Source organism: Zonotrichia albicollis, chromosome 1 (assembly GCF_047830755.1).
Source record: "Zonotrichia albicollis isolate bZonAlb1 chromosome 1, bZonAlb1.hap1, whole genome shotgun sequence".
Taxonomy (NCBI): Eukaryota; Metazoa; Chordata; class Aves; order Passeriformes; family Passerellidae; genus Zonotrichia; species Zonotrichia albicollis.
In genome coordinates this window covers 113,930,005-113,955,947 of record NC_133819.1, presented here as the reverse complement: position 1 = coordinate 113,955,947, position 25,943 = coordinate 113,930,005, and the positions used below count along the sequence as shown (strand labels likewise).

The following is a 25,943-nucleotide window of genomic DNA, read 5'->3' as shown; positions in this document are numbered from 1 at the left end:
TCAAAACTCTTTCCACTCTTGCTGCTTGCCAGTTCTCATGAGGAGATCTCATGTTGTCCTATCATGTTTCTGGTTCTATGTAGACAAGGGATATTTCCCAAGCCCACTCTTACAAATTCTACTGTGATACTTTTTTCCTCTGTTATGGGATATTAATAAGTTAATCATTTAGCCATGAGACCTCCTTTTCTTTCCAGTGGATAAGTAGAGTATGCATCTTACATAAAATACGGCTATCTGGTGAGTTTTGATTATTAAAGTATTCATATGAGAAAATGTAAAAGAAGTTATTTAGCACTGGTAACACTATTGGTAGACTCCCTTGTGCTCAACAGGAAATACAAATAGAATAACAGGAGTAAACACAGAGACAGAAAAGAAGAATACAAAGAGCTAGTAAGAAGCTGATAAAAGACTGATAAAAATATTGGCACTGTTGAAAATAATTCTTTATTAATATGAACTTTTACAATTTTCTAATGCCTGGGATAGAAGAAGTAAATATATATTTAAAAAAAACCCCAATCTTTTTTTATGCTGAAAGGGAAACATTTCTGGAGCTAAAGGGTTGTCTATTCAAATCCAAAGGAAAAAAGCATGCATCAGAGTTGCAGTTTGACAACATAAACCCAACATGGCCAGTGAAGCTACACAGACCAGGGATGATGCAAGTTGGTTTCTTTTTTATTTGCTTCTGACCTGGTCAAGGACTTAGGACTGCCTCCTAAGTCACCCCACTGCAAAGACCGAGTGGTATTATAACCAGGAGTAAGTAGGAAGTTTCCATGAGTCTGTTTCTATGGCTTTAAAAAAATGTTAGCATAAAACAAATAAGAAGTGATTTTTTTTGGTTTGGTCTATTTACTTACAAAGGTAAAGGGAAGTGGGTTTTGGATCAGAAGACTAAATAGAGGTCAGATAGCTATAACTACTTTAAGCTACATTTGGCATGCAATCTATCCAGCTATGTAAATGGAAAATTATTTTACTGGTAGAGGCGTCTGCAAGCCTGGATGTTCTAGAGTTCCAGTTGCTATTTGATCAACAGGGAATACACTTTCTTTAATTCAAATTGCATACTCTGTTTTCCTGACTGCTGCTTATTATATTTTTGAGATGAAAGTGCTGTTTATGGTTACTGCTTGGTAAATGAATGAGCTAACAGCCATACTGCTGCAGCAAGAGTAGTTAGCTTAATTAAGGTGCAGACATACATTGCTAAATAGTCTGGAGAGGTATGCTGACTATCTCGTTAAGCACATAACTTTAAAAATAATCTGTTTAAAACAGCTTGTCAACAGCCTCTTAGGATTTGGCTTGCTATAATATTTTAAAATACAGTTTATGTTTATACAGCAATATAAAGATACATTTATGTTAATCTGGTGCAAAAGGAAATAATTCTGATATCAAACATGCATACACACCATGATTTATCAATTATTTAAAGGGTAACTGGAAAAGAATGTTAAATCCACAACTCTATAGGGGTTATGTCGGCCTAAGGACATTTTTCTTCTTGTGAAACACTCTATTTATGATGTAAAAAAAAAAAAAAACAAACAAACTAAAAAACCCTTTCAAATTATTATTGCTACAGTTTCAAAATGAGAAAAACATTTAAATGGAATGCACGTACTATTTAAATATAAGCTTGAGAAGCCACCTGTGGGTTTTTTGCCAGGCATAGAAAAAACTAATTGGAAAAAGTAATATATTCATTCCCTGTAACATCTTCATCACATAAAAATATGTACAGGTGGAAGCCCAAACATCAATGTAGTCATTGGTCACTTGTATTCAATTTAATAAATATAAAGCAAAGGCTCTTCATATTTGTTTGTTTCACATTTGATTTGTTTCATATTTGATTTGTTTCACATTTGCAGTTGCATTTCCATGACTCCTCTTGTAATAAAAAACTTCATGACCTTCTTTGCAGATATCTGGATCATCTCAAGAAAACTCATTTCAATACCTCAGAACACTTCATGGAAGTCATTAATAACATTAATACAAGAAATGGGATCTGAAACAGTAGAACAGGTATCTGAATGTCAGGTCTTTTTGTCTCTTTGGCGGAACATTTCTTTGCGAATGGTCCTCATTAACATGATAGTCACAATTCTGTGGACATTTACCCATAAAATGCACCTTACTAAAGGTTTTGAGGATTAATTTTTATGTTCCTTTTTTACTTTCTAGAGAGAGTTTAGGTTATTCAATCATTTTGCTTGCACAATGTTTTGATTACCTCCCTCCTCCTCTATGAATGGGAACCTTCAGTTTATCTTTTTCATAATGCATATATTAGAAGAGAAACATTTTTTCATTTCTGAACAGAATAGCAAAGCAGAGCAATGGACACTAGAAGTTCTTCTACGGCTACACAGCTGCTGTAGTCTGGTATTTGAGTGAAGAAATATTAAACAAATATATATTTAGAATCACCCAGTAAAACTTCTTCCCTATGCAATAATAATGCTATAAAAAAGCTATAATTTTCCCCAGGTACATCTGCACCTGGGAAGGGAAAACAGCAGCCACAATAAATAGGAATGCAAAGAGGAAAAGAAAAGCAACAAACAGCATTTTTTACACCCTTTATTTTCAGCAACGAATGAGTCCATTGCTCATGCAGACCAAAACATTTTCCATCAATCTGACTTCCCTGAAGCTGTTCTTTTCACACAGATTATGCCACAAGTTAAGTAGTCTAAATGCTCCAAAATGGTGTGGAACACTTCCTATGAGATGAGAGAATCTCAAGAAGCATGGATTTTAATTTCTTCTCAAAACCTGGGAGACATTCTCATTAGTTTTTAGAACTTCAGGGAATTGCAAATGACTACAGAAGGAGGGAAAGGGGTAAAGAAGGCTTATCTGAGTACAACATTCACAAATACAGAAAATCCCCAGATGTCTTTAACTATCTACTTCAGCCTATTTTTGCTGATCTTTCTCTTTCATGGAAGGCTTGTCTGCAGAAATGTATGTGGACTTTTCTCATCCTGCCTGTATATCCACACTATGTACCCGGCCTTTCAGTTGTGCTAAAACAACTGTTCATGGGACTGCGCTGTTCATAAAATCAGAGAACTAAGTTGGGCTAAAAATCTGCAAAAATAAAATCTACTCTGTATTATAGGGAGTAAAGCATCCTATTTGGTCATGGTAGGTAATACCAGAGTAGCCACCCAGGATATGGAGCTACAGTACTTAGGCTGCAGGAAATAAGTATTTATCTGCTTCACTTAAGCAATATTCCTGCTGGATTAATCCCACCAGACAGTATGGATGAGCCCCCTGCCAATAGTATTGGCAAGATTTTTACGTGTGGCTCTATGGACAGCACAGAGAGGAGCCTCTGGAAGGAGAAGCACAGCCTCAGCCCTGTGCTGTCCCCGGAGATCTTTTGGCCAGCAGTGAGGCAGATGGCATCAGGCTGCAGGCTGAGTAGCACAGAGAGCTCCCGTCTCTCATGTCAGGGTGACTCTACCAACCTGTAGGCTATTATGCTAAAGTACCCTCTTGCCATTTCCTGTTAGATGTGGGATAGGTAAGTATTTAATTCAAGGAGATGGAATTACCCTCTGGAGATATCTGCAGTCTTTATATAGTTAATGGGATAGAAGTAACTGCCTCTGCTAGGGGGATGAGTTCACTCCTTCAACTCTTAAAGACATTTTTTACTATGCCTTTATTATATTGGGAGATTGGGTGCAGAGGATCTTGCTTTTTAGGGACAAACAGCTACCATTTCTGTCACATTACTTAATTCAGCTAAAGCAGAAAATAGTTATAAAAAGAGAAGTCTAGTTCCTTGGCAATCTGATACCAGAGAAAAAGAACTGATGAAACTCCTTTAACAATGTTAAATCGACTGAATTATGTGAGAAGCGCCAGCATGTTGACACACCACAGGAAGTTTTTCATCCTTTTTATTACTTTACAAAATTGCTTTAGGAAATAAACACAGTGAAAACAATATTTTCTGCTAGGCAGGTAACAGATTTTTCCCTGGAGTAAACAACCATAAACTCGTGTTGTTTGTTCACCAACAGACTAATAAACACTTTTGGAATTGAGACAGATACTATTTTACTTTGGTTTTTTAACAAGATTTGTCATCTGTACAAGCAGGAAACTAATGAAACATGCAAATATATCGCATCTACAAAGACTTGTGTACATCTTTAAATCTACCTCTGAACAATGTGATCTATTATTTGAGTGGTCAGTGTATAATGGGAACAGAGGGCTAAAAGGACCCTTTTTACTGTTTGTGTGATTTCAATGCATTACACTGGAAAAGAAGTAGAATATCTATCAGTAATTAGAAATATAAATAAGGTTTTCCTACTGACTTTTAAGAAGTAGCCTTATGAATACAATTGGAATTATCATGCAATTATCACATGGATAAGCTGAATTGTGTATCTGCACTGACCTTACATCACTTTTCTGCTAATACAGCTATAAGTGCAAGTATTAACACAAATCAAATTATCCCCCAGTGGCATTTTATGTTGTATTTTATGAACTGAACTATTAAGTAGTCACAGGTGAGATGGACAGGCATTCTTTAACTGCCTGGTTGCCTCCTTTCCAGCAGTATTTTATGATTTCTTCATTCTCTGTGTCTAAAAATTAGTGACTGTCTTTCCTATCACAGGAGGTCTCATATAAAAGTAGAATTTAGGATCCTGTTATGTATTCTTTAGCACATAAAGTGCTCTCTTGACAAACTACCCAAACATAAATGGTAATTGGCTCACTAAAAAAAGCAAAATTGGGGAATAAGAATTACATGATTACATGTGTCAAATATAAAAATGTATATCTATTTTCATATTTGTCAAATATATGTGATTAATGGCTTCTGAGACATTATTTCATATAGTAAAGGATTGCAGGCTTTATTTCAGAAAGAGATGGAGCAACAAAAAGTTGTTTCATACAATTTTTATAGGCAAAACCTTGATAGTGATTTCATAAATGCAGTAAAGAAAAATTTCCTTTGATTTACTGTACTAGAGTTCCTGATTGGTATCATTAGGCAAATGCCTTTTCATAGATGGCAAAACTGTAAAATAATTTGTAAACAATTAGAAAAAAAGGAGAAAAGCAGAAACCGTCATACACTCGTTATGAACTATTCAAAAAGTTACTAATTCTTAAAGGAAATTAATAGTTTTTCACTGCAGTAAGTCAGAGAGTACCATGCACTGGGAAATGAGACTGAAACAAGGTGCTTCATTCTCAGTTTTTCAAGCCTGACTTCATGACCTCAATGACAGCCTGAAACAAGTTTTGGATGTAATTACTTCATTCTCTGAAATAAACAAACTGGTGAGAAGAACCAACAGAACCTTGCAGTCATGTTGGTGCCCACATAGGTGATCAACACAGCTATAACTTCAGACATTACAGACATCCCCCACAGGTATTTGTCACTTAACTACCCCAGGTATTTTTAGGAGATAAAGAACTTGTCACAGAGCTTCAGAATACCTTCTGTTAGCAGAGAAATGGCAAGTCCAATGGCAATTTGGGGCTCATTTCCTCTGCAGCTTAGTGATCATTTGTTGTTTTGCCTCTCTGGGTTTATTTGCTCTAACCTCTTAAACCTGTCCTGGAATGGCTGGAATCTAACCTACACCTCTGCCTGTTCCTCTGACTCCTTTCTGTTCCACAGGCAAATATAAGTTGTGCACTTGCTCTCAAATATAAGTTGTGCACTACTTGAATGCACTTGCTCTTTATGGCACTTTATGAAGCAAGACAACCAAATGGAGAAAGTGCTTTCAACACATTAGGCTACTAATAACGTGTACCCAGAGGTGTTTTATAGCTTTTTGAGTGCATTTAAATTTCTTTTCATTCTTTTTATCTTTTAATTCTCTGGTTGTGGAAGAAAGGCAAAGCTTCAGATGTAGCCACCTTTAAAAATATATTTTAAAGGTGAGTAAGAGGAAATGGATGTCAAAACAAGATAATAGTGCCTTAAATATGAATACTTATATTTTTGTTTGTTGTAGGTTTGTTAAGATAGCAGAAAGAAGCAATACAAAAAGAAAGGTCACTATTGCCTAGCCTCCCACTTCCCAGTTGCTATTTTATCAACTGCAGTTTGTGATTCAACAGCACTTTTAACACATTCTCACTGAAAATAAACCAACAGTGGAATATTGAACATTTTACTGCACAACAAAAACTAGGTTACAGTAGCTCTAAGTCTCCAGCTGCTACTGAAAGGGCAGCTTGGCATTTTGGCATGAAAGGGCAACTTATAATGAGTCCTTTCTTCTTCCATGTGTTACCTCTCTGGAAACCCCCAAATGGCTTACCCCTATTCCCATTTAGAGTCCTATTTTCTTTATTCTTGTCAACATTTTTTGTCACTTAAAACCAATCAAGAGGTGTTGCTTGGTTTTAGGTTTTTTCCCCTAAATGACAGGCTTCCTGTTACCTTTCACAAGGGTGGAATGTTGAGAGCTAGTGTGACATTCCTCCAAAGTGTCTTGTTTTGATCTGATCAAACAGATCACAGTTTTTATTATAATGTGTTAACTTAAGCCTTCAATAATAATAGAATGAGGGAAGAGAGTCTCAGAGCTTCATACAAACCTGCAGAGAATAAAGAATATATTGAATATTGTTTTGCTTTAATTTAAACACTAGCACAAGGCTAAAATTTAATTTGACTCCATGCGAAAGTGGATGAATCAAAGTGCAGGGATTCTTTACTGAGTGAGAGAATCATATATAAAACTCAAAAAATATCCTCTCTGCAAGAATGTTGCTATTTTTTTAAGATTTACATTAAACTGATAAATTTAAAAGGAAAGCCTCTTGATTTTATTTTCTCTAGGGGCATTGCTTCTCCTAAATTGTATATTAGAGTTCTATACAATAAAAATAGAGGTGTGGATATTTTAATCAGACATTAAAGACTACTGCAGAAGTTGTGCCCTTGTATACAGTAAAACAAAAAATATACTATTAAAAATAACATGAATAGATGTAATATTTTTGAGAAGTACAGAAAGAAAATTTAATTTACTTTGAAAACCTATCATGAGTACTTGAAGTCTCCGCTGTATATTCCAAAGCAATACTGCAAGATTTCATGTCTTTATGATGAATGCTGTCACCATAATCAGAATGTGTCATAACAAATACTCCAACTATGAAGACAGAAGTTTCTTGTTACAAATTTCCCAGATAACTCTGGAATAAATATTCTTGAAGAAATATTTCTCAAAGAAATATTCTTTTCTTGCTCTGTTTTTCTATTTGTCTCATTGTCCTTTAGACTCAATTATATTATAGAAGTGCAGATGAAATACTGGGAAACAGCAGTACAGTTTGACAAGACTTAAATTTCTCTGCAGCTAAATCTGTACATTTAAGAGAGTGTAAAATTATCTACAATTCTTTAAACAAGGTACAAATAAATAGTTTGTAAAATAAGGCAAACTTCAAATTGTCAAAAACATAAGCAAATATCAGACAGGGCCATATGTAACACTTGATAAAAGTGACATAGAGACAAATGTGATTTTAATTGTGCATCTGATAACAGCCCACATTTTTAAAAAGTGAGGAAAATTCGGAGTGATTTATGTTATGTAATCCTGATGCCTCACTGACTACAGTTATTCATGTAGATCTACGTGCCTTAAGAGAATCACAGATGGAAAAAGATGGCAGCAGTATGCGGCAGGTGTATCAAGTTCTGGTTTTTAAATTTTCCAAGAAAGACCTTAATATCAGTACTGGAATGACTATCTTTGTTATCTTCCCTTTACAAGGTTGAGAATGGAATGGAGCACAAAATTCAAAGTGTCAGAACACTATGACCACCAGAATGGCTAATACTGCTTTAAAAAGTGTTGAATGTATATTTACTAGCTAATGTCCAATTTATCTGAGTATTTGTGTCATGGGAATTGTGAATCATGTATGTAAAATTATTCTGCTAGTAATACTTTATAGACTTTCTATAATTCTCTCTTGTTTTGGCCTTCATTTTATAATGCTTTCAATTTCTAAATTACCGAGTATTTGATTTTTGCACTACTACAGATTATAGCATAAGAGGTTTGATACTAATGCTGCTATTTTTGGATTTGCTTGAAACATGCATAGCTGAGCAACCAAAAAAAGATAAATGTTATTGTAATCCAAAGATCATAGGACATTTAAGAGCATATAATTCCTGAAAACTCAAAAATTAGTAAAATTTGAGCTTTCTGATTGGCTTGCCATTGTATTGTAACTGAAAAACTAAAATATTAAATCTGTTTACTTCACACGAGGGATATTTATTTATTAATGTAATATAACATTTTACAGTATGTCCTTACTGGTGGTAGCATCCATCAGAAAAAAAGAAACATGTTCTACTAATTTGTTTCAATAATTTGCTTACACTGAATGTAGTCCTGTGACTTTTATTCTTCCTACAAGTGGAACAGATTGTTTTAGTCTAAGCCGTTTTTTTCGGTTTTTTTCACTCTTTGTCTCCACTTCTACCTTGTGACTTAAATAATCCCTGTACCCAAACTTCAGCATTGTAAAGATAAGGTTTTATCATTTTCTTTTTTCTAGTGGAAGTGAAATATTTTTTTTTTTTCTTAGCAGCAGTTTCTTTCACTAGGCACTACTTTCTAAGCATACCAAAAAAGCTCAATTGAACTCTTAAACTGCTCAGAACAAAGGTTTAGGTGCTGAAAAACACACCCATTGGGCCAATACCCAGTTTGTAGACCTCTTCATGCTAGCTTTCATGCTATTGCTGGGCTTCTACCATCAACTATGTGTGCCTCATTAATTTCAATTTCACAAATGTGTTATTTTACCCAGGAAAATGCAACATAATGGGATAAAGTGAAGCCACTGTGAAGTAAATCTTGTAAGATCTTGTGGATATTCTCAAGACAAGCTTAAAATTTTTTGCCACCTCTTGCTTAGAAACTTTACCCTGTCATTCCTGTCTGATGAAGTTCATGTTGTTCCTTTGCTGTCAAGTGCTGGCTCCAAGGTAAAAAGCAAAAACGTGTAACTGTTGCAGTGTTTTTCAAAGAAATTATGAAAGAGGAAAGGGAAAAAAAATTATTGCCCTCACTATAGAAAAATCTGCCACAGAGAAAGCAACAGGCAAGTGACAAATACTGAGTTGTGAAGATAAATCTCAAAAAACTTTATGAAGCTATATCACAGAAGTTGCTAACTCAAATGTACTTTTTTTTTATTATTCTTTTGTTAAAAAGATCCAAAATGTCTGAATTCCACTGTACTAAAGCCATTAAAACATTTGCCTTTAAATTTCCTGACAAGTGCAGCACATGAAGTAGGAATGTATTGGCAACTGGTGGTTCTTTAAGAGCCCATGGTTTTGGATTGTTTTCTTAGACTCTTCCAGAGTATAATTTCTTTAAAAGCTACATGACAATTGGATACTGTCATCCTAAAATTCTGAAACAAAAGGGATGTAAAGGACTAGAAATCCGTATCAATTACCACCTACCTTAATACAATTTAAAAGTTCATGGAAAGGCAAATAGTTCATAGCTGAATTGAACAACTGAATTGAAAATTCCTACTTGGAGCATTAGCAAGAAAAGAAGCAGCAGTTTGTTCCCATTTTAAATGGCTTTTGCCAGCCATCCAAATTGGCAAGAAAAAGCTGTACAACCTCATCAGTTCATAGAAGAATTAGAGTCCCCAAGCCCAGGTTCAATTTAGCATATTCAGATTTCAGCACATTAACTTCAGTATCAGGATTGCTTAGTCGAAAAGTTCAGGTTTGATATAACCCTTCTGGTTTTTGAGGGTACTGATAAAACTGTGAAATTTTTAACACAGGTGAAATTCAAGTGACTAAAGTTGGAGAGGAATCCATCTTCAGAAATGAATGATCCTTATAGCTTCAACAACTACAGTGTGATATTAAGTCACTTCCAATGGTGCATTTATACGGTATGCATTTTGGTTGCATGCCAGTTGTCATGGTTTGACCAGGAAGGAGTGGGAATTCTGGGAAGCTGTGGTCAAACCAATGAAGGTTTTGGGTTTGAGACTGGCGTCCGGTGTGGCCAGTGGGGTTTGGACACACCTCCGAGAATACACAGGGGTTAAAAGCAAGGCACTGCCCTGGCACTTCCTCTTTGGGACATCGTCGGGCGAAGAGGTCAGATCTCTTCCCCCGCCCAGCCCGCTGCTGCTGGGCGGGGGAGGGGCCGGCCATGCGGTAGGCCCAGGGCCTGGACAGAGATGGGGTTGAGGGGGCTTCGGGGGGGCTTCGAGGATGGAAGGGTGGAAGGTCCCAGAGAGTCAGCCCCCCCCCCCCCCCCCAGGAGAGCAGGCCACTGAAGGAGAAGGAGGGAGGAAGACTGCCCGGCCGGAGCGGCAGCGTGTGGGCAGCGTGCGTGGGAGTCGCTCCGGGACCGACAGCAGAGACTGAAAACTTTTAACCCTTTCTTGCATGATTGGGGCCTTGCAAAAATGCTAATCCTCCTCGAAGCTGAATAAGAAGGGAGATAAGAGATGAGATGTGGAGATGATTGGATGGGGAGAGATGATTTGGAGTGGCCTTTTGGCTGGACTTTTCTCGTGGCTATGGACTCAGTTGTTCCTGTGACACAGACTGCATTTAGGGGGAGGCAGTGCCTCAAAACCAGGAGGGTTCATTCGTGAGGACCCCCCGGCCCCAGGGGGTTGGAAAAATATGGGGGGGACAGATGTCCCAAAAGCAGAGACTGTGCCTTTTTGGAGTGAGACAAGGCATCCTTGAAAGACAACCCTAAAAGCAGCTCTGGTCCATGCCGTCAGTGGTGAGAGCACTGGGCATGGAAGGAACATGTCACAAGCGGCAAAAAGGACTTTTTTTTTTCCCCGGGCGGTGCCGAAGTGACAAGGAAGCATCCGAGGTTTCAGTGTGTTTCCAGGAGAAGCCTATGGAACAAGAAGGACTCCTTTCCTCTTCATGAACTGATGTTTGAGTATACTAAAGTGTCGTACCGGGTGTTTTGGGAGAATGTATTGGATTGAGAAAGTCAGGGAGTGGGGAGGAGGAAAATGGTTTTTTTTGTAAGGTTTTCAATTCTTTTCTTCTTTTTCCTTATAGTCTCTCCCTATTTTCCTGTAGTTTAAGTAATAAAGTGGTCTTTATGTTTAAGTTAGAGCCTGTTTTGCTTATTCCTGGTCACATCTCACAGCAGACACCAGGGTGAGGCATTTTCATGGGGGGCACTGGCTCTGTGCCAGGCTCAAACCATGACACCAGTATACAACCCCATTCATGTTGTGCAAATTTAATGTATTTCACCTTACATGAAATACGAGCTTCTTGGGACCAAAAGAAATTAAAACTCCCAGTATCACTCTGAGCATCCTTAAAACACTAGAGGACACTTGTGCTAACCTCCCAAAGATGAAGAAAAAGAGTGCATACCTGAGGTTTGTCTGTTAAAGATAATCTGAAATAAAGTCAACTACATCAGTCAGCACGTGAATTTAATAAAATCTCTTCTTAATAGTCAGAATATAATTTCTACATCTCTGCATTAAAATTTTAACTTTTTGCATAATAATATGAGTTCTAGCTTGTATAGTACAATGATTAGTAATACAACCAATAGAGGAAAAATTGTTTGCTTGCAGATATCTTCTACTTCTGCATTTCTGTTATGGCTTCCGTAGATACTGCCTATACTGTTGATCCTGCAATTCAGTCACATCATGTTTGTGTCTGATATGGACACGCTCGATCATGAGAGAAGAGGTTTTTGAAAAAATCATTAGAAAAAACTAATTGATTATAGGTTCAACAAGATATTTTGGAGCCACGGACCCATAATCACAACTATTAGATACATGTGGCAACATAGGACTTGTTATTCACATTTTTGGGGTATGAACCATCAGTTAATTTCTTTCAGACAGTTTGCGAGTGGAAAAAGTAAAATAATTCAGATTTTCTGACTCAGACTAATACAACACCTTTGGTTTTTTGGTCAAAAATATCCAGGCATTTTTTTGGGAGATTTATTCAGAGAAATTCGCTTTGGCCCCTCAAAGACATAAATGACAGGTTATCAGGATATGTATCTATCTCCTTAAGTATCAAGTAGGAACTTACCACCCTAGGGTCCTTTACCAGTCAAAGGAAAGACAGACATGTCCTGAAGGAATTGATTTCATTATAAAATGGACATCAACAGTAAATAATAAGATTCATTCTGGATTTTCTGCCTTAAGACATCTAAAGTTATGCAAGAGAAATCCCACCAAAATCTAAAGAGCCCAGATTTGATACAAGGGGAAAAAAAAGTGCTTTCATTAACAATCTAGCTATTATAGTCCTTTTTTCTAATTCAATTTCCTTTTTTTTTTTTTTTCAAAAGGTAGATAGCTATGAGAAACATCATGTAAGTAAATATTTCTGTGAGCTGCACGGTATTTTAATGAAACAAATTATTTTCTGTAACCTCTAGATAGGAATGAGAAGTTAATTGAAACTAAAAATTGGTCAATTTATCCAAAGAATTAGAAGAAATCCTTAACTTTGTTTCTTTGGCTCTAGATGACACACTAAGGGAGAATGACTGTGAATAAATGCCTCTCTCAGATAGGAAAAATGCTAACATCAACAGTATGTGCATGTCAATAACCATCTTGTAAAGAAAAAAAATACAGGGGCCTCTAATCACATCTAATCATTTTTCTCTATAACAGTTTGGGTTTTTTCCCTCTCTGTGTTCCTAAGGTTTCTTATATTCACTTATCACTTATGCTGTCAAACAACAAATTCTTTCTGGCAACTGTCAATTTAAAAGAAAAGTCATTGTTTTCCATAAATTTGTAAGAGCTATGAACAAATAGGACAATTCTAAAAATAGACCCATGGATAATTATCATAAGCCCTAACTCTCATGGCTACTTTACAGAATGTCTTTGGGATAAAGTAAATACAAAGACTGGCATAACAGCTGCATAATTTAGGCTATTTACCTCTTATAAAAAATTAGATAATTTCATTCTGTATTTTATGGAAACCACTGTAGAATTATCAACTGTAGTCAGAAAAAAAGTCATGTAATAACACTGCATTGCCAAAATTCAAGTTATGCTAAGTAACCATAATTACAGTCTCATCAGAGCTGAGGTGTTTCAAAACACCTGTAAAATTCAGGTGCCTCAGCCTACTGTTACAAGAAAATAAATCCACAGATTTAAGTAGCAAGAATCATTAGTAAACTGAAGTAAAGATGGTAAGAGAAAAAAACCCAGAAGCCTCAATTGTCAGGGTGCCTAGTGAGACTAGAAAGGTTCTACATAGCAACAGCATTTTAAGTATGAATAAATAGCCATAAAGTTCGCTGGTACTGCATGGAAGCTTGCAGATGGCAGATGAATTCATGTCTGTCATGTTTTTATAATACAATGACTTTTACATATTGCTGCCAGATGGAACACAGTTTTGCATCTTGATTATAAATCTCAAAAAAATACAGCTTCTTCCTTCAATGTATTCCCTATATTTGAAACAAAAGCAAATTCAGAGACATATTTGGGAAGCTAAAGCAGATTTAAGGAAATATAAATTAAATCCTCAAGGGCTTCCTTGTTATAACTCAATTTAAAATAATGGAGCTCTCCATGTGTTCTCAGTTTTTTAGGAAAACCACAGAAGGTATCATACAGGTTCCTATACAGGGAGAACTACATGCTCATTTTTAAATGTAAATACATCCCAGTCAGGTCCAGAAGACCTCTTATTTGAACTTAGTATTTGAAAAAATGCTTACATAACATTTATTCCTGCTTCAACAACTAGTGATATCTATCCCACACGCTCAGATGGTAAGAGTGCAGTGCATGAAGCATAAATGCATTTAATCATTGCTGATAATGAGTATTTGTAGCTACACCACAGAAGCACCTTGCCTTTCCCATTGTGATAACCGATTCATAGACAGACCTAAAATCTAATTCAGATCTGCTTATACCAGTTTCTGGAGAGACGCACTATGAAGAAAGCACAGAATTTTTGTATTTTATATGTGTTCCTGCATCACACCTGGCCTCCCCCTGTGCTTCTGGTCTTTGCTTCTAATCCTAATTGGTATTGCTACGCAGCGAATAACTCTGATAACGACAAAGTGAATTATATGACTGCAGGGAAGAATATTTTCCTATTCAATGGTTTCTCACAGAGTCTGATTTGACAACAAACTTGAGTTGACTTCTCTCAGACAGCCTCAAGCATTGTTTATATGCAGATAATTCTGTATGTAAACCCATTAGGCTTTTATGACAGTTATAATCAAATATGATTGGGAAACCGTTTGGCTTACTTGGATCCATACTTACATTGTGCTTTGTGAGGTTGGAAATGTTACTTGCTATTGCTTGTAGCCAGTCAATACAGTCTTCAGCAGAGAGACACTGAATTATTCCACTGCAAACCCCATCCACAGCAATTACTTGGAACGCATTTTGCCTACAGACATATCATAACAGATCAGGTCAGAATAAAGTTTTATCTTTTCTAGCATATCATCTTAACAATACTTGTAAAAATGCTTTTCTTTCAACTACAATGAAGGTCAGCCAATGAACACCGACAAAATGCTGGTTTTCCTGTTTTATAAATACGTATTAAAACAATCATGCTAAAAGGTCAACTCAGACAACATAAAGCTTCCATAAAGCTACAAAAAATATTCCTTAGACCAGCTCCACAGCATCTTGACCAGCAGGCTGTGCAACCTCAGAAGATGAACAAATGATAGAGCTGATGCTTATCTCAGACTTAATACAGCAGGCTACAGAGAAGGAAAGTGCATTAGAAACCATGGGCAATAATTTAGAAAATTCAGTGAATACCAGTATCTTTTTCTCAATACTTTTGTTTTATTTTTATAATATAGTGTCTAAACACATTTGGATTACTGTCTGGAGGGCCCTTGTTGGGTGCTCAAGCTTACAGAATTTTGCTTCTCTTCTAAACGACTGATTGAAAACTTGAAGAAGTCAAAATTGATCAAGTAGCATTAATGATTTTTCCAATTGCATTTCTGATATAGGATCATTACCAAAATACACTCCTACCTCTATTTCTACCCCCAGCACCAATCTGGGCACATATACTGAAATCCATCATGCATTATATACTGATTTTCCACTTCCAGACATTGAGCAATTATAGAACAAGAGAAAAATTTTCAGATGCTAAAGCAGTAACAGATCTAATTTCTTGAGTAAATTGCTTTATTTGCTAAAAGCTCTTGTAAGGCTCACAGGTCTCTGTCTTCAAAACCAAAAAACATCAATAAAAATCCATATGCCAGAGAAGGAGATTGCAGAACATACAGAGAATACCAAGTTCCACTGCTGACATTCTGCTACAAGCCCAACTGTTAATGATCAATTCATAGTTAAGATTAAGTACATCATTCAGATTCTTTGAGAAAGGCTCAAGCAAAGTGCCTGTTATCTCCAGGGTAAAACTGAGTGTCACTAATGACAGCTTCTGGCATCTGAAGACAGATATCAGTTTTGAAAAGCAGCTTGTTTGGGATATTTTACCTCTTAAAACTTTATTCTAGTTGTATACAATGTAAGGCTAATATCTCTTTTTGCTCCATCCATGTTGAGAACAGACTGTTTCTTCACTCAAGAGAAGCAATAGAAATGAACTAGAACTATGCCTTTGCTTTGAGTCTTCGAGCATGAGAACCAGCTATTGCAGGATAATGAGGCTTATATTAACATGATGTTTCAGGGTTCTTTGGTTTATTTAAATCCAGAAGTTTAGTTGTCTTTCCAAGGTGTAGTGATTTTTTTTTTTAAATTCACAAAAATATCAACCAAGACAGACTTCTTTCAGGGACTCATTTTCACAGTGATTCTAGTAAAGTTTTGAAGATGATTTATTTAAAGAATCTTCAGGTAGTGTTGCTAGCATTTATTTAATCTATCCTTTATTTTAGATGGCTATAAATAGAAATAGCAAATTTTTCCAGAATAAATTTCTAAATCCTCACATGAAGACCATAGCATGGGCTCAAAATTGTTGATGATGTCTTTAAAGAAAAATAACACTAGTTTCAGGACTTGCCTTGTTTCTACTCAGCATATCATAAATCAAAGCAGGGATCTAAAATATCTATTAATGAATAACATTAACACAATTACAAAAAGCTCAATATGTTCCAGATTCAATCCTCATGCACATATTTCCCTTGGACTATAAACACAATGAATATAGCGCATTTGAGGCATCAGATTGTTCCTACTGTTCCTAGGAATTTCATCTGTGCAAGTACAAAATCATTCCTCCATAATGTTATTACCCAAGTATCAACACCAAATTACTCAAATATCAATAGTATGATATATATGGCCGCCTAATAAATTACTTGTGAATGTGTCTTGGCAGTAGATAGCCTTAGATTATTGTAACAGTATTTTCTTGAAAAAGTCTACCAGTTCAAGTCCATAATACCATGCAAACTTGAAAACATAATATATTAAATAGATGTTTTGTACTAAATGGAACATATAGTAGAATAATCACTTTATAATACACAAAAATTTGAGAATGGATAAACATTTATTCAACTACACGTTTCAGGTTATAGGCCTTCTAGAACACAAAAGCTGTATTTGAAATAATTAAACTTTGCAAGATTAACCTGAATGTCTTCTAGAACTCTGTATGGATACACTCCAGAATTTATGTGTTTCAACCACTCCACTGGAAAAGCTAGAACATGACTATAGGATTTAATATTGTAAGTGAGAACAATATATTTCCATATCAAACTCTGAATTATAAAAAGTTATTAGGCTTTACATACTGAAAACAACCTTGTAAATAGTAACTATGGAAAATGTAATGCATTAGCTTTCATTTCATGTCGCTTCCTTATATTATTTTTTATATTCTTTCTTTTATGTTGATGTTTCTAGCAGTCTCTTAAAATCTACCCCTTTCTCTCATAACAAATTCTGAGAGGGAGCAACATTTAAAAATGTTTACAGTAATTTAAAATGGTCATATAAACAGTCTTGCTAGTAACATAAAATGTTGGTTCTATGCTTTAAGAAAAACCCTCTCTTATACGCATCCTGCATTTCTGGGTCTTTTTAAGACTTACTTCTTCATGTTAGACAGAATAGAAGGACTCAAGGAAAAAAAATCAGAGTAGTTGTTCAAGGTTTGAGTATGAGTTCAGGTATTTTGTTTATATTATATTTTAATATACCTTTGTTTTCTAGAATTTCAGATCTCAGGTATATCATTACTACCTAAACCACTTCCTTTGTTATGTACAAGTTCTATAATATGAATTTTAACCTTGGTTTTTATTGATGCAGAAGACTGAATTTTAAAACCCTAGCTCTATGAACAGCTGCCTATGCGCTAATTTTCCATGCGAGTAATTCAATTCAATACCTTATCTGAAGTATGCAGTAGAATAGATCTCAGATTTTATGTTAAGGTTTTGCGTGCTTTATGCTTCAGTGTTAAATATGGAGCAGAAGGCTTTAGTTAGAATTTAGTAAAACACCTTCTGCCTCTCTGGTGACTTGATCCTGCTCCAGTTAAGTCCAGTCAAGAAGCCTTTGTAGCCTTTGGTTTCCACCTTGCCTCCCTGGGCCAGCCACTGTTCCACAACAGACCGAGGTTCATGCAGCCAAGTAAATATGACCCTGCTATTACAGGTCAAAAGCTGCAGGCTGGCTTTGGCTCCACAATGATCTACAACAGCTACTGCCTAACTTGCATTAATTTCAGCTCTGTCAATGGGAGAAATGGCTGGCAGACCTAGGCAGTGTATTGCTAAGAAACAGCCTAAGAACTGAGACAGTGGACAGCTTTTGTGCAACTTTCAAATGTTTACTGAGTACCAAAAAGAAACAGTAAAATTAACTCCACAAAAATCCTAAACAGATTGAAGAAGACTTTTTTTCCCCCAGGTTCTGGGAGTTTCAAAAATCCAGTTTTAGGGGATTCATTAGAAGAAGAAATTATGCAGTAACCTGCTCTGTACTTGTACACAACTTTCCTACAGATAATGACTTTACATAATAGAGCTCATAGAAGCATTTCAGTGTGAGAACTTCATTCTTATACATACAGATGATAAATGAATCCATACAACAGCTAGATGCTTAAAACCTTTAACAAGTATGATCTTATATACTTGCCTTGTTGGACTTCGTAGCTACTTTCATTTCTATTTCATTGATTTGCAAGAAGTAATCATTACAGAATTTTTTGTCGTCTCTCCTAATTTCTTCTGATTTATTAGGATAATATTAAATTAAACAATGTCAAGTTCCAGGTCTGTATTGGATCTTTCTGAAACGAATTTTATTTTCCCCACAGCAGCCCTCATAGTGTTGGACTTTGTATTGGTAGGTAGAAAGATATTGATTGCACAGCACTGTTTTGGCTACCCCTAAGCAGTATTGGCACAGCATCAGAGCTGTTGTTCCAACATTCCCTCCTCACCACCAGGCTGGGGAAACAAAACAAAAAATAGCCAGGACAGTTGACCCAACTGATCAAAGGGATACTCTATACCATATGACATCCACTCAGCAATGAAAGTTAGGAGAAAGGAAGGGCAGGAGGGGCATTAATTAGTTATGACACTTGTGTTCCAGAGCAACTACTACATGTACCAAGGCCCTACTTCCCAGGAAGTGACTGAACATCACCTGCTGATGGGAAGTAGAGAACAAATATTTTGGGGTTTTTCTTCCATGTGTGGCTTTTGCTTTTGCTTTATTAAACTGCCTTTATCTTGACTCACCAGAATATTTCAATCTTATTTTCCTTCCCTCCATCCTGTTGAGGAAGGGAGTGATAGAGAAGCTTGGTTGATACTTGGCATCCAGCCATTGTCAACCCATCACAATGATGAAATAAAGCTACACCTGACTATGAGCTTTGGACAGCTATCCCAGTGATTGTGACAAATTTGCAATGAAATTAAATTTAACACATGCAAAGTAAAATATGGGAAAAAATAACCTTAGCTATAAGGAAAAAGAACAAAAAAGCCCCATCAACTCCGTACTGTAGCTATAAACATAAAGCATAGAAGTACAAAAACTGAGAGATGCTTTTCAGTTCAGGCTCTTGCTCATGGTCCCCACCTGAGTATGTTTTCAGCTGCTCCTGTGCCTGGACATGCATCCCACTGAACTGGACCTTCAGGCTTACTTCCCAGCCTAAACTGAGCCCCACCTGACCATGATGGACTTCTCTAAAGACTGTCCCTAAGCCTTCTCTGTTCCTCCATGGGGACCAGTGGGGTAGGATCATCTTCTGCACGGACAATGCCTTGTCCAGCCTCACTGCCACCCTCTCTCTTGGCTTATCTTCCTCATGGGGCAGTCAGCCCTTGCTGCTGTCAAACAAGATTATTTCACCCAATGTAGGTATCAGATTATGTATTTAACACAAACAGAAGGAAATACATTTTAAAAATATAATCACATTGCAGAGCTCCATGGCATAATGCATTGCAAAAATCTAAGACATAAAATCCAGCCACTTAGAAAGAAGCTTTTGAGGACAGGAGCATTAGCAGCTATTAAATATGATGATGTATGTTTCATCTCAAACTGCAAAAGGTGCTGAGCACTAGATGTAAGTAGAAAGATCACCCATCATCTCCTCCCCATGATACCAGGTCCCAGTTGATATCAGAGGAGAACATGAGCCAAGGTGGACCTAGAAAGACCTTTATGAAAGCTCCTATATTTCATGTATCTGCCAGCCGCCATGGAACTAATAAGACAATTTCTCCAACAAGGAAACTCCCTAGGGCATGCATCTGTCAACCAAGAAGTCAAGTTTTAGCCTTCAGAATTTCTTTACCTGCACAAATCTGATCCTGGAAGGTACTGGGAAAATCGTGAATGAAGAAGTGGAATTAATCGAAGATCACACCACCTCTTCTCCCACCTAAGTCCTGGGGATGCTGGCCATGAGGAACATGATAATGTATCCTGAAAAACATTAAAAGGTTCTTCTCAGTTTTGAACTTCATTGTAAGTACTCAGCAGATTTGGAAAGAATGAGATACACTTCAAAGACTTATATTTAATTTGGCTGTGTTCCATTTTTTCCTAAATCACTTGTCATTAGTTTTAGTGAGCAAGATTCTGAATAGGACCCCTAAATTATTCACAATACAACCATAATTCAGTAGTTGCCTGTGGCTCTGTACACATTTACATACATATCTTTTCTAATGATATAACCTCAAAACATGGTAATTGGGAATGGAATTTAACGTGTGATGAAATTGTCAAAATTGTCAAAACTACATGCTGAAGTGATGAATATTTTAATTTTACATATTTACAGAAGACATTGCTTATATGAAAACTGAACTTTATCATGCTTATGATCATATCTACAAAGAATGAGTATTTAAATATCTAGGGTCTGATTTGACCAGTCTTCTTAAAGAATATCGATTTGCATGAGAAATGCTTATAGAAAGTTAAATTATCAACATCTGTTTATAAAAATACAACACCTTTCTTTATAAAATGCTTTAAAAAACAGTGCTAATGATGATGTTATTTTTCTGAGAGAGCAGGATTCTTCAAAGTGCCTTCTCACAGCAACAAAGGATGAAGAAAAGGCTGAGGTATTTAATGTCCTCTTTACCACAATCTTTGATAGCATGATCAATTATTTGCCTGGTAGCAAATGTCTGAGCTGGGAGACAGGGATAGGGAGTAGACTGAAGCCACCATAATCCAAGGGGAAATGGCCAGTGATGTGCTGCAGCAGTTAGGCACACACAGGTCAATGTGGCCAGGTGGGATATACTGAAGGATAGTGAGGGAGCTGGCACAAGAGCTCAGTGAGTCACCTTCCATCATTTACAAGCAGCCCTGGCTAACCAGCAAGGTCTCAGTTGACAGGATGTTAGCAAATATGATGCCATCTACAAGACAGGCTTAGAAGGAGGTTTTGGGGAACTACAGGCCTGTCAGATGGACCTGGGGCAGGTCATGGAGCAGATCATCCTGAGTGCCATCCCACACCATGTACTGGACAACAAGGGAATCAGGCCCAGCCAGCACAGGTTTGTGTAAGACACATCCTGCACCTAATCTCCATCTATGACCAGGTGACCAATCCAGTGGAGGAGGGAAAGGCTGTAGATGATGTCAGCCTGGACTTTAGTAAAACCTTTGGCACAGCATTCTCCTAGAGAAACTGGCTGCTCATGACTTCAATGGGTCCACAGTTCACTGGTGTCCTAGGGTGACATTATGATGCTTGTATCCCCAGTCGTCTGTTCTGTTTATGAGGCGGGGAGAAGAAGGAGCACAGAGTTTTGTTATCAGCTGCACTTTCCCCCGCAGTCTGCTGGAACACAGAACTCCACTGTAGTTGTGTGGACATGGACGGGGCAGAACATCACAGTCCTTTCGCTTTTTAGTTAGTTAGTTTAGCTAGCTGGGGCAGTCCAAGTTTTCCCTGGACTGTTTTTCTTTCCCTTTTTCTTGGAACCATTCAAACCTGCTCCAGACCAGGATCTGAGGAAACACTGAGAGTCTGCACTTTGTAGCCTGCCGGGGCCTACTCTGGGCCACAGTCTTTCCCAGTGCCGGAGGGACTGATAACTAAGCAACCACCCACCAGAGAGACTTTCAGAATTTGTCATCTCTTCAGAGCAGTGGATGAGTTTTGTCATCTGGTATTGTTCATTTTCTGTGCTGGGGAGTGCCTTGCCTGTTAAATAAACAGGTTCTTTTCATTTCTCTCCGAGGAAATTTTTCCGAACCGGTTTGTGGGAGGGGCTGTGTGGGCTGGTTTTTTGTGGGGGGCCATTTTGGAGGTTTTCTCCCAGATTTGCCCTAAACCAGGGCAACTGGGTAAAATAAATGGCTGGATGGAGAGACCCAGAGAGTGGTGGTGAGTGGAGACACATCCAGTTAGTGGACAGTCATGACTGGCATTGTCTAGGGCTCAGTGTTGGGGCCAGCGCTGTTTAATATTTGATATTGATCTGGAAGAGTGGATGAAGTGCATCGTGAGTTCACAGCTGACATCAAGTTGGACAGGAGTGCTGATCTGCTGAAGGGTAGGAAGGCTCTGCAGGGGGGCTCTGGACAGACTGAATCAATGGACTGAGAACAATTGTATGAGATTCACAAAACAAAGTTCCAGGTCCTGCACTTTTGTCACAACAACCGCAGGCAGCACTACAGGCTGGGAGCAGAGTGACTAGAAACCTGCAGGATGAGAAAAGACCTGGGGGGGCTGGTCAACAGAAAATGAGCCAGTGTGTGCCCAGGAGGCCAAGAGGGCCATCGGTATCCTGGCCTGATGAGAAATAGTGTGGCCAGCAGGACCAGGGCAGTGACTGTGCCCCTGTATTTGGCACTGGTGAGACCACACCTTGAATGCCATGTTCAGTTCTGTGCCCCTCACTCCAACAAGGACATTGAGGTGCTGCAGCATGTCCGGAAAAGGGCAACGTGGTTGAAAAAGGGTTTGGAGCATAAGCCATGTGAGGAGCTGCTGGAGGAGCTGAGGTTGTTTAGCCTGGAGAAAGGAAGGCTCAGGGAGACCTTATAACTCTCAACAACCACCTGAAATGAAGCTGTAGCCAGTTGGGGGTTGGCCACTTCTCCCAAGTAACAAGTGACAGTATATCAACATATCAGTAAAATTAAAACTGCTGATTTACATTCTTTTTAATCTCAAATTTCTTTTTTTTTTTTTTACTGCTATCTTCTATAACATAAATATTACCAAAATTAGGTGCACCTTATATTTCCAGAATGTGCATTCTGTGTAAGATCTATGGAATTATAAAGCTTTACCAATTTGAACTTTGCTTTTGCATATATGTTCATATATCTTTTATGTATATGACACAAAATATCATAATAAATATCGTGTTAGCTGAGCAGCAAGACTTTCACAGGTAGCTCACTTATTTAAAACATTGAATTTATGGTGAGAAATTACACAGATTCAACAAAAATAAATAAATTATTGGCTAGGAAGACTACACTAGGATGTTGTTTTGAACATCTTGAATTTTTAATGTTTTCTCTCTGCTTCTGGGAACATTTCTTCACCTGTGATTAAACTTAGGGAAAAGATGAAATGCAGTAAAAGTTCAGGTACAAACTGTGGGCCTAGATATGGCTACAGCAAAAATGTTAACCCTATCTTTAGATTGCATAACTCTGTAAACTGTTGACAAAAGACCAAAGTCTTGTCTACTCCAAGTTCTGAGTCAAAAGTCTCCTTCAAAGGAATTAAAAAGACTATAAATTAAGAAACAAAACTGTGGCTGTATGCCACAAAATCATGGAATATCTGAGTTGGACTCTTGTCCCTGTACAGTGCATCCCAAACAATCTCACAATGTTCCTGAGAGTTTTTTCAAACTCTTCTTGCCCTCTGTGAAACTGATGTGTAATCATCTCCCTGGGGAGCCTGTTCCAGCGTTCCATCCTCTAAGCAAAGAACCTTTTTTTAATATCCAAAATAAACCTCGCAGACATACCATTCCCTTGGGTCCTATCACTGGTCACACAGAGAAAAGATCAGTGTCTGCCTCTCTTCTTCCCCTCACAAGGAAGTTGTAACTGCAATGAGGTCTCCCCTCAACCCCCTCTTCTTGAGGCTGAACAGACCAAGTGACCTCTTCTCATACAGCTTCTCCTCCAGATCCTTCACCACCTTCCTTGACCTCCTTTGGAGCTCTCTAACAGCTTTGAAACTGTTTTATACTATGGTGCCCAACACTGCTCCCAGCACTCGAGGTGAAGCAGTCCCAGAGCAGAGCAGGAAAATCCCCTCCTTTGCCTGGCTGGCCATGCTGTGCATGGTGCAACCCAGGACAGGGCTGGCCCTCCTGGCTGACAGGGCACTGCTGACTCACATTCAACTTCCCATCAACCAGGACCCCCAGATCCCTTTCTGTGACTCTGCTTACCAGCTTCTCCTTCCCCAGCCTGTCTGTACATCCAGAGGCTGCCCCACCCAGGGACAGAATCCAGCTCTTGCCCTTGCCAAAATTCATAAGGTTGGTGGCTGCTCAGCCCACAGATTTGTTGAGGTCTCTCTGTAAAGCCTCTCTGCTTTTGAGGGAATCAAAAGTTCCTCCAAATTTTCCTCCTCCTCTGCAAACTAACTTAATTTCCCTTTGAGTCCTGAACCCAAGTCACTGATCAAAATGTTGATGGCCACTGGGCCTAAGATACAGCAGAACCCCACTAGTGAGCAGTCACCTAAATTCACTCTGTTTACTATAACTCTTCATGTCCAACCATGAGCCAGGTGCTCACCGATCATGTGTATCCAGTTGTCGTAATTCCTTCTAGAAAATATTCTGAGAAAAATTAAGAGCTGTGGCATAAGAGTTGTATGTAACTTAGGAATTCATTCAGAGGTTTGGTTTTATGAAGAACTCTGTTCCCATGACAAGGAGATATGTCAGAACCACATCTTGGTCTTCACTTGAAAATTTAATTTAGCATGAATTATATGGTCATGATACCAGATTATAATATTTAAACTGAAAGAAAAACACTTGGTTTCAGTAAATTATTGTCAGTTCAAACAGAAACTACAGCTCATTTAGATCAGTTTTGACATCTGCAAAAAAAGAATTCACAAATGAAAGCATGTTTTTATCATAAAAGCAAAATTAGAAATGTAGCAGCTAGTTTAGGATCTACTGCCATAGCCTTTTTACATACAGACATACATACCTATATAGATTCCTTAGATAAGTCTGCTTTTGTTGTTGCTGCATCAGTTACATGCATTTTTATTGTTTTTTGATATCAATTTTATTGATGTTATCTATTAATAAATTCCACTTCCTAAAATGTTCATAATTCTCAAGGGTTTTCCAGATTGTAATTCTGTTTAAATCTGTGATATTGATATTTAAATCTGTGGGCTGCTATTTAAAACATTTTATAGAAAATATGAAAGTGCAATAAAACAAGATGGAAACTAAATGGCTGCTCAGTATGGCTTACGTTTCAGGTTTTAATTTTTTTTAAATTATGATTTATACTGCTTTATTTTTCTATTTTCATCTATCACAAAGCCAAATACTGAATGAAAAAGCTTTAGATCTGTATAAAACAAAGGAAATTTTGCATTTTCTGGCTAAGGAAACTTTTTAAAGGCCCTTGTTGCACTTCAAAGGTGTCTTTTATTAAATATCTGATCAGACATCTGTAGTATTTTATCCCAGAGACACTCTGCTCCACAATGTTATCCCAGTTTGGGTAAGATTTCAAGTACACATTACTAGAAGTATAACACACTCACCTTAAAAATAGGCAAAAACATGCACCTGATGATCTTTTGCCAAAAGCTTTAGATAGTGCATGCAATATAAGTAATGGAAAGCATTCTCAAAAACTTTTCTCCCTTTTTTATAAATAGATATATTTTCATTTTAAGAATTTTAATTCCTATGCAGAGCAAAAAATGTAGAAGGAAAAACTTTTGCAAAATCACTACTGCCCAAGTAAACAGTAATCACATGCATCAAGGCACAATCTCAGCTGTAATAATTTGCCACATTTAATTCCCAGCCATAATTTCTGGCTACTCTTGTTTCCCTCTACAGAATTGTCTGTCTCCTGAGTTAGCTAGAGCTCCTCCCTGTTGATGTCCTTTATTAGTACTTCCACTTAGCTATTATACTATAATTACTCTTCTGTGTAATTCCATCAAGGAGGTTCAAGCTCTTACCGTGTTGTTGGGGTGGTAGTTGAGATGCAAACCACTGTCACACAGGGGAGAGGATGTGCCACTGCTTTGGTCACTGGGGGCACCTAATACAAATACAAATTCAAAAGAAAATTCTTTGTTAATCTATAGTTAAAATTTGTGTATGTAT

The 25,943-nt window shown here is 37.4% G+C and overlaps 1 protein-coding gene across 8 annotated transcripts in view; it reads right to left on the bottom strand.

Annotated features, from left to right (window-relative positions):
- Positions 1-25,943, bottom strand: part of SNTG1 (syntrophin gamma 1) — a 318,965-nt gene that overhangs the window by 83,013 nt on the left and 210,009 nt on the right. For all 8 annotated transcript variants that reach the window (XR_012582420.1, XM_074550855.1, XM_074550863.1 and 5 more), the window contains 3 exons: positions 25,796-25,878; positions 19,913-20,043; positions 14,383-14,512 (listed from right to left, as the gene is read on the bottom strand). Coding sequence is in view for 7 of the 8 variants with exons in the window: in XM_074550855.1 (XP_074406956.1) it covers positions 14,383-14,512; positions 19,913-20,043; positions 25,796-25,878 (344 nt within the window). In the remaining variant the exon portion in view is untranslated. The remainder of the gene's footprint in view (positions 1-14,382; positions 14,513-19,912; positions 20,044-25,795; positions 25,879-25,943) is intronic.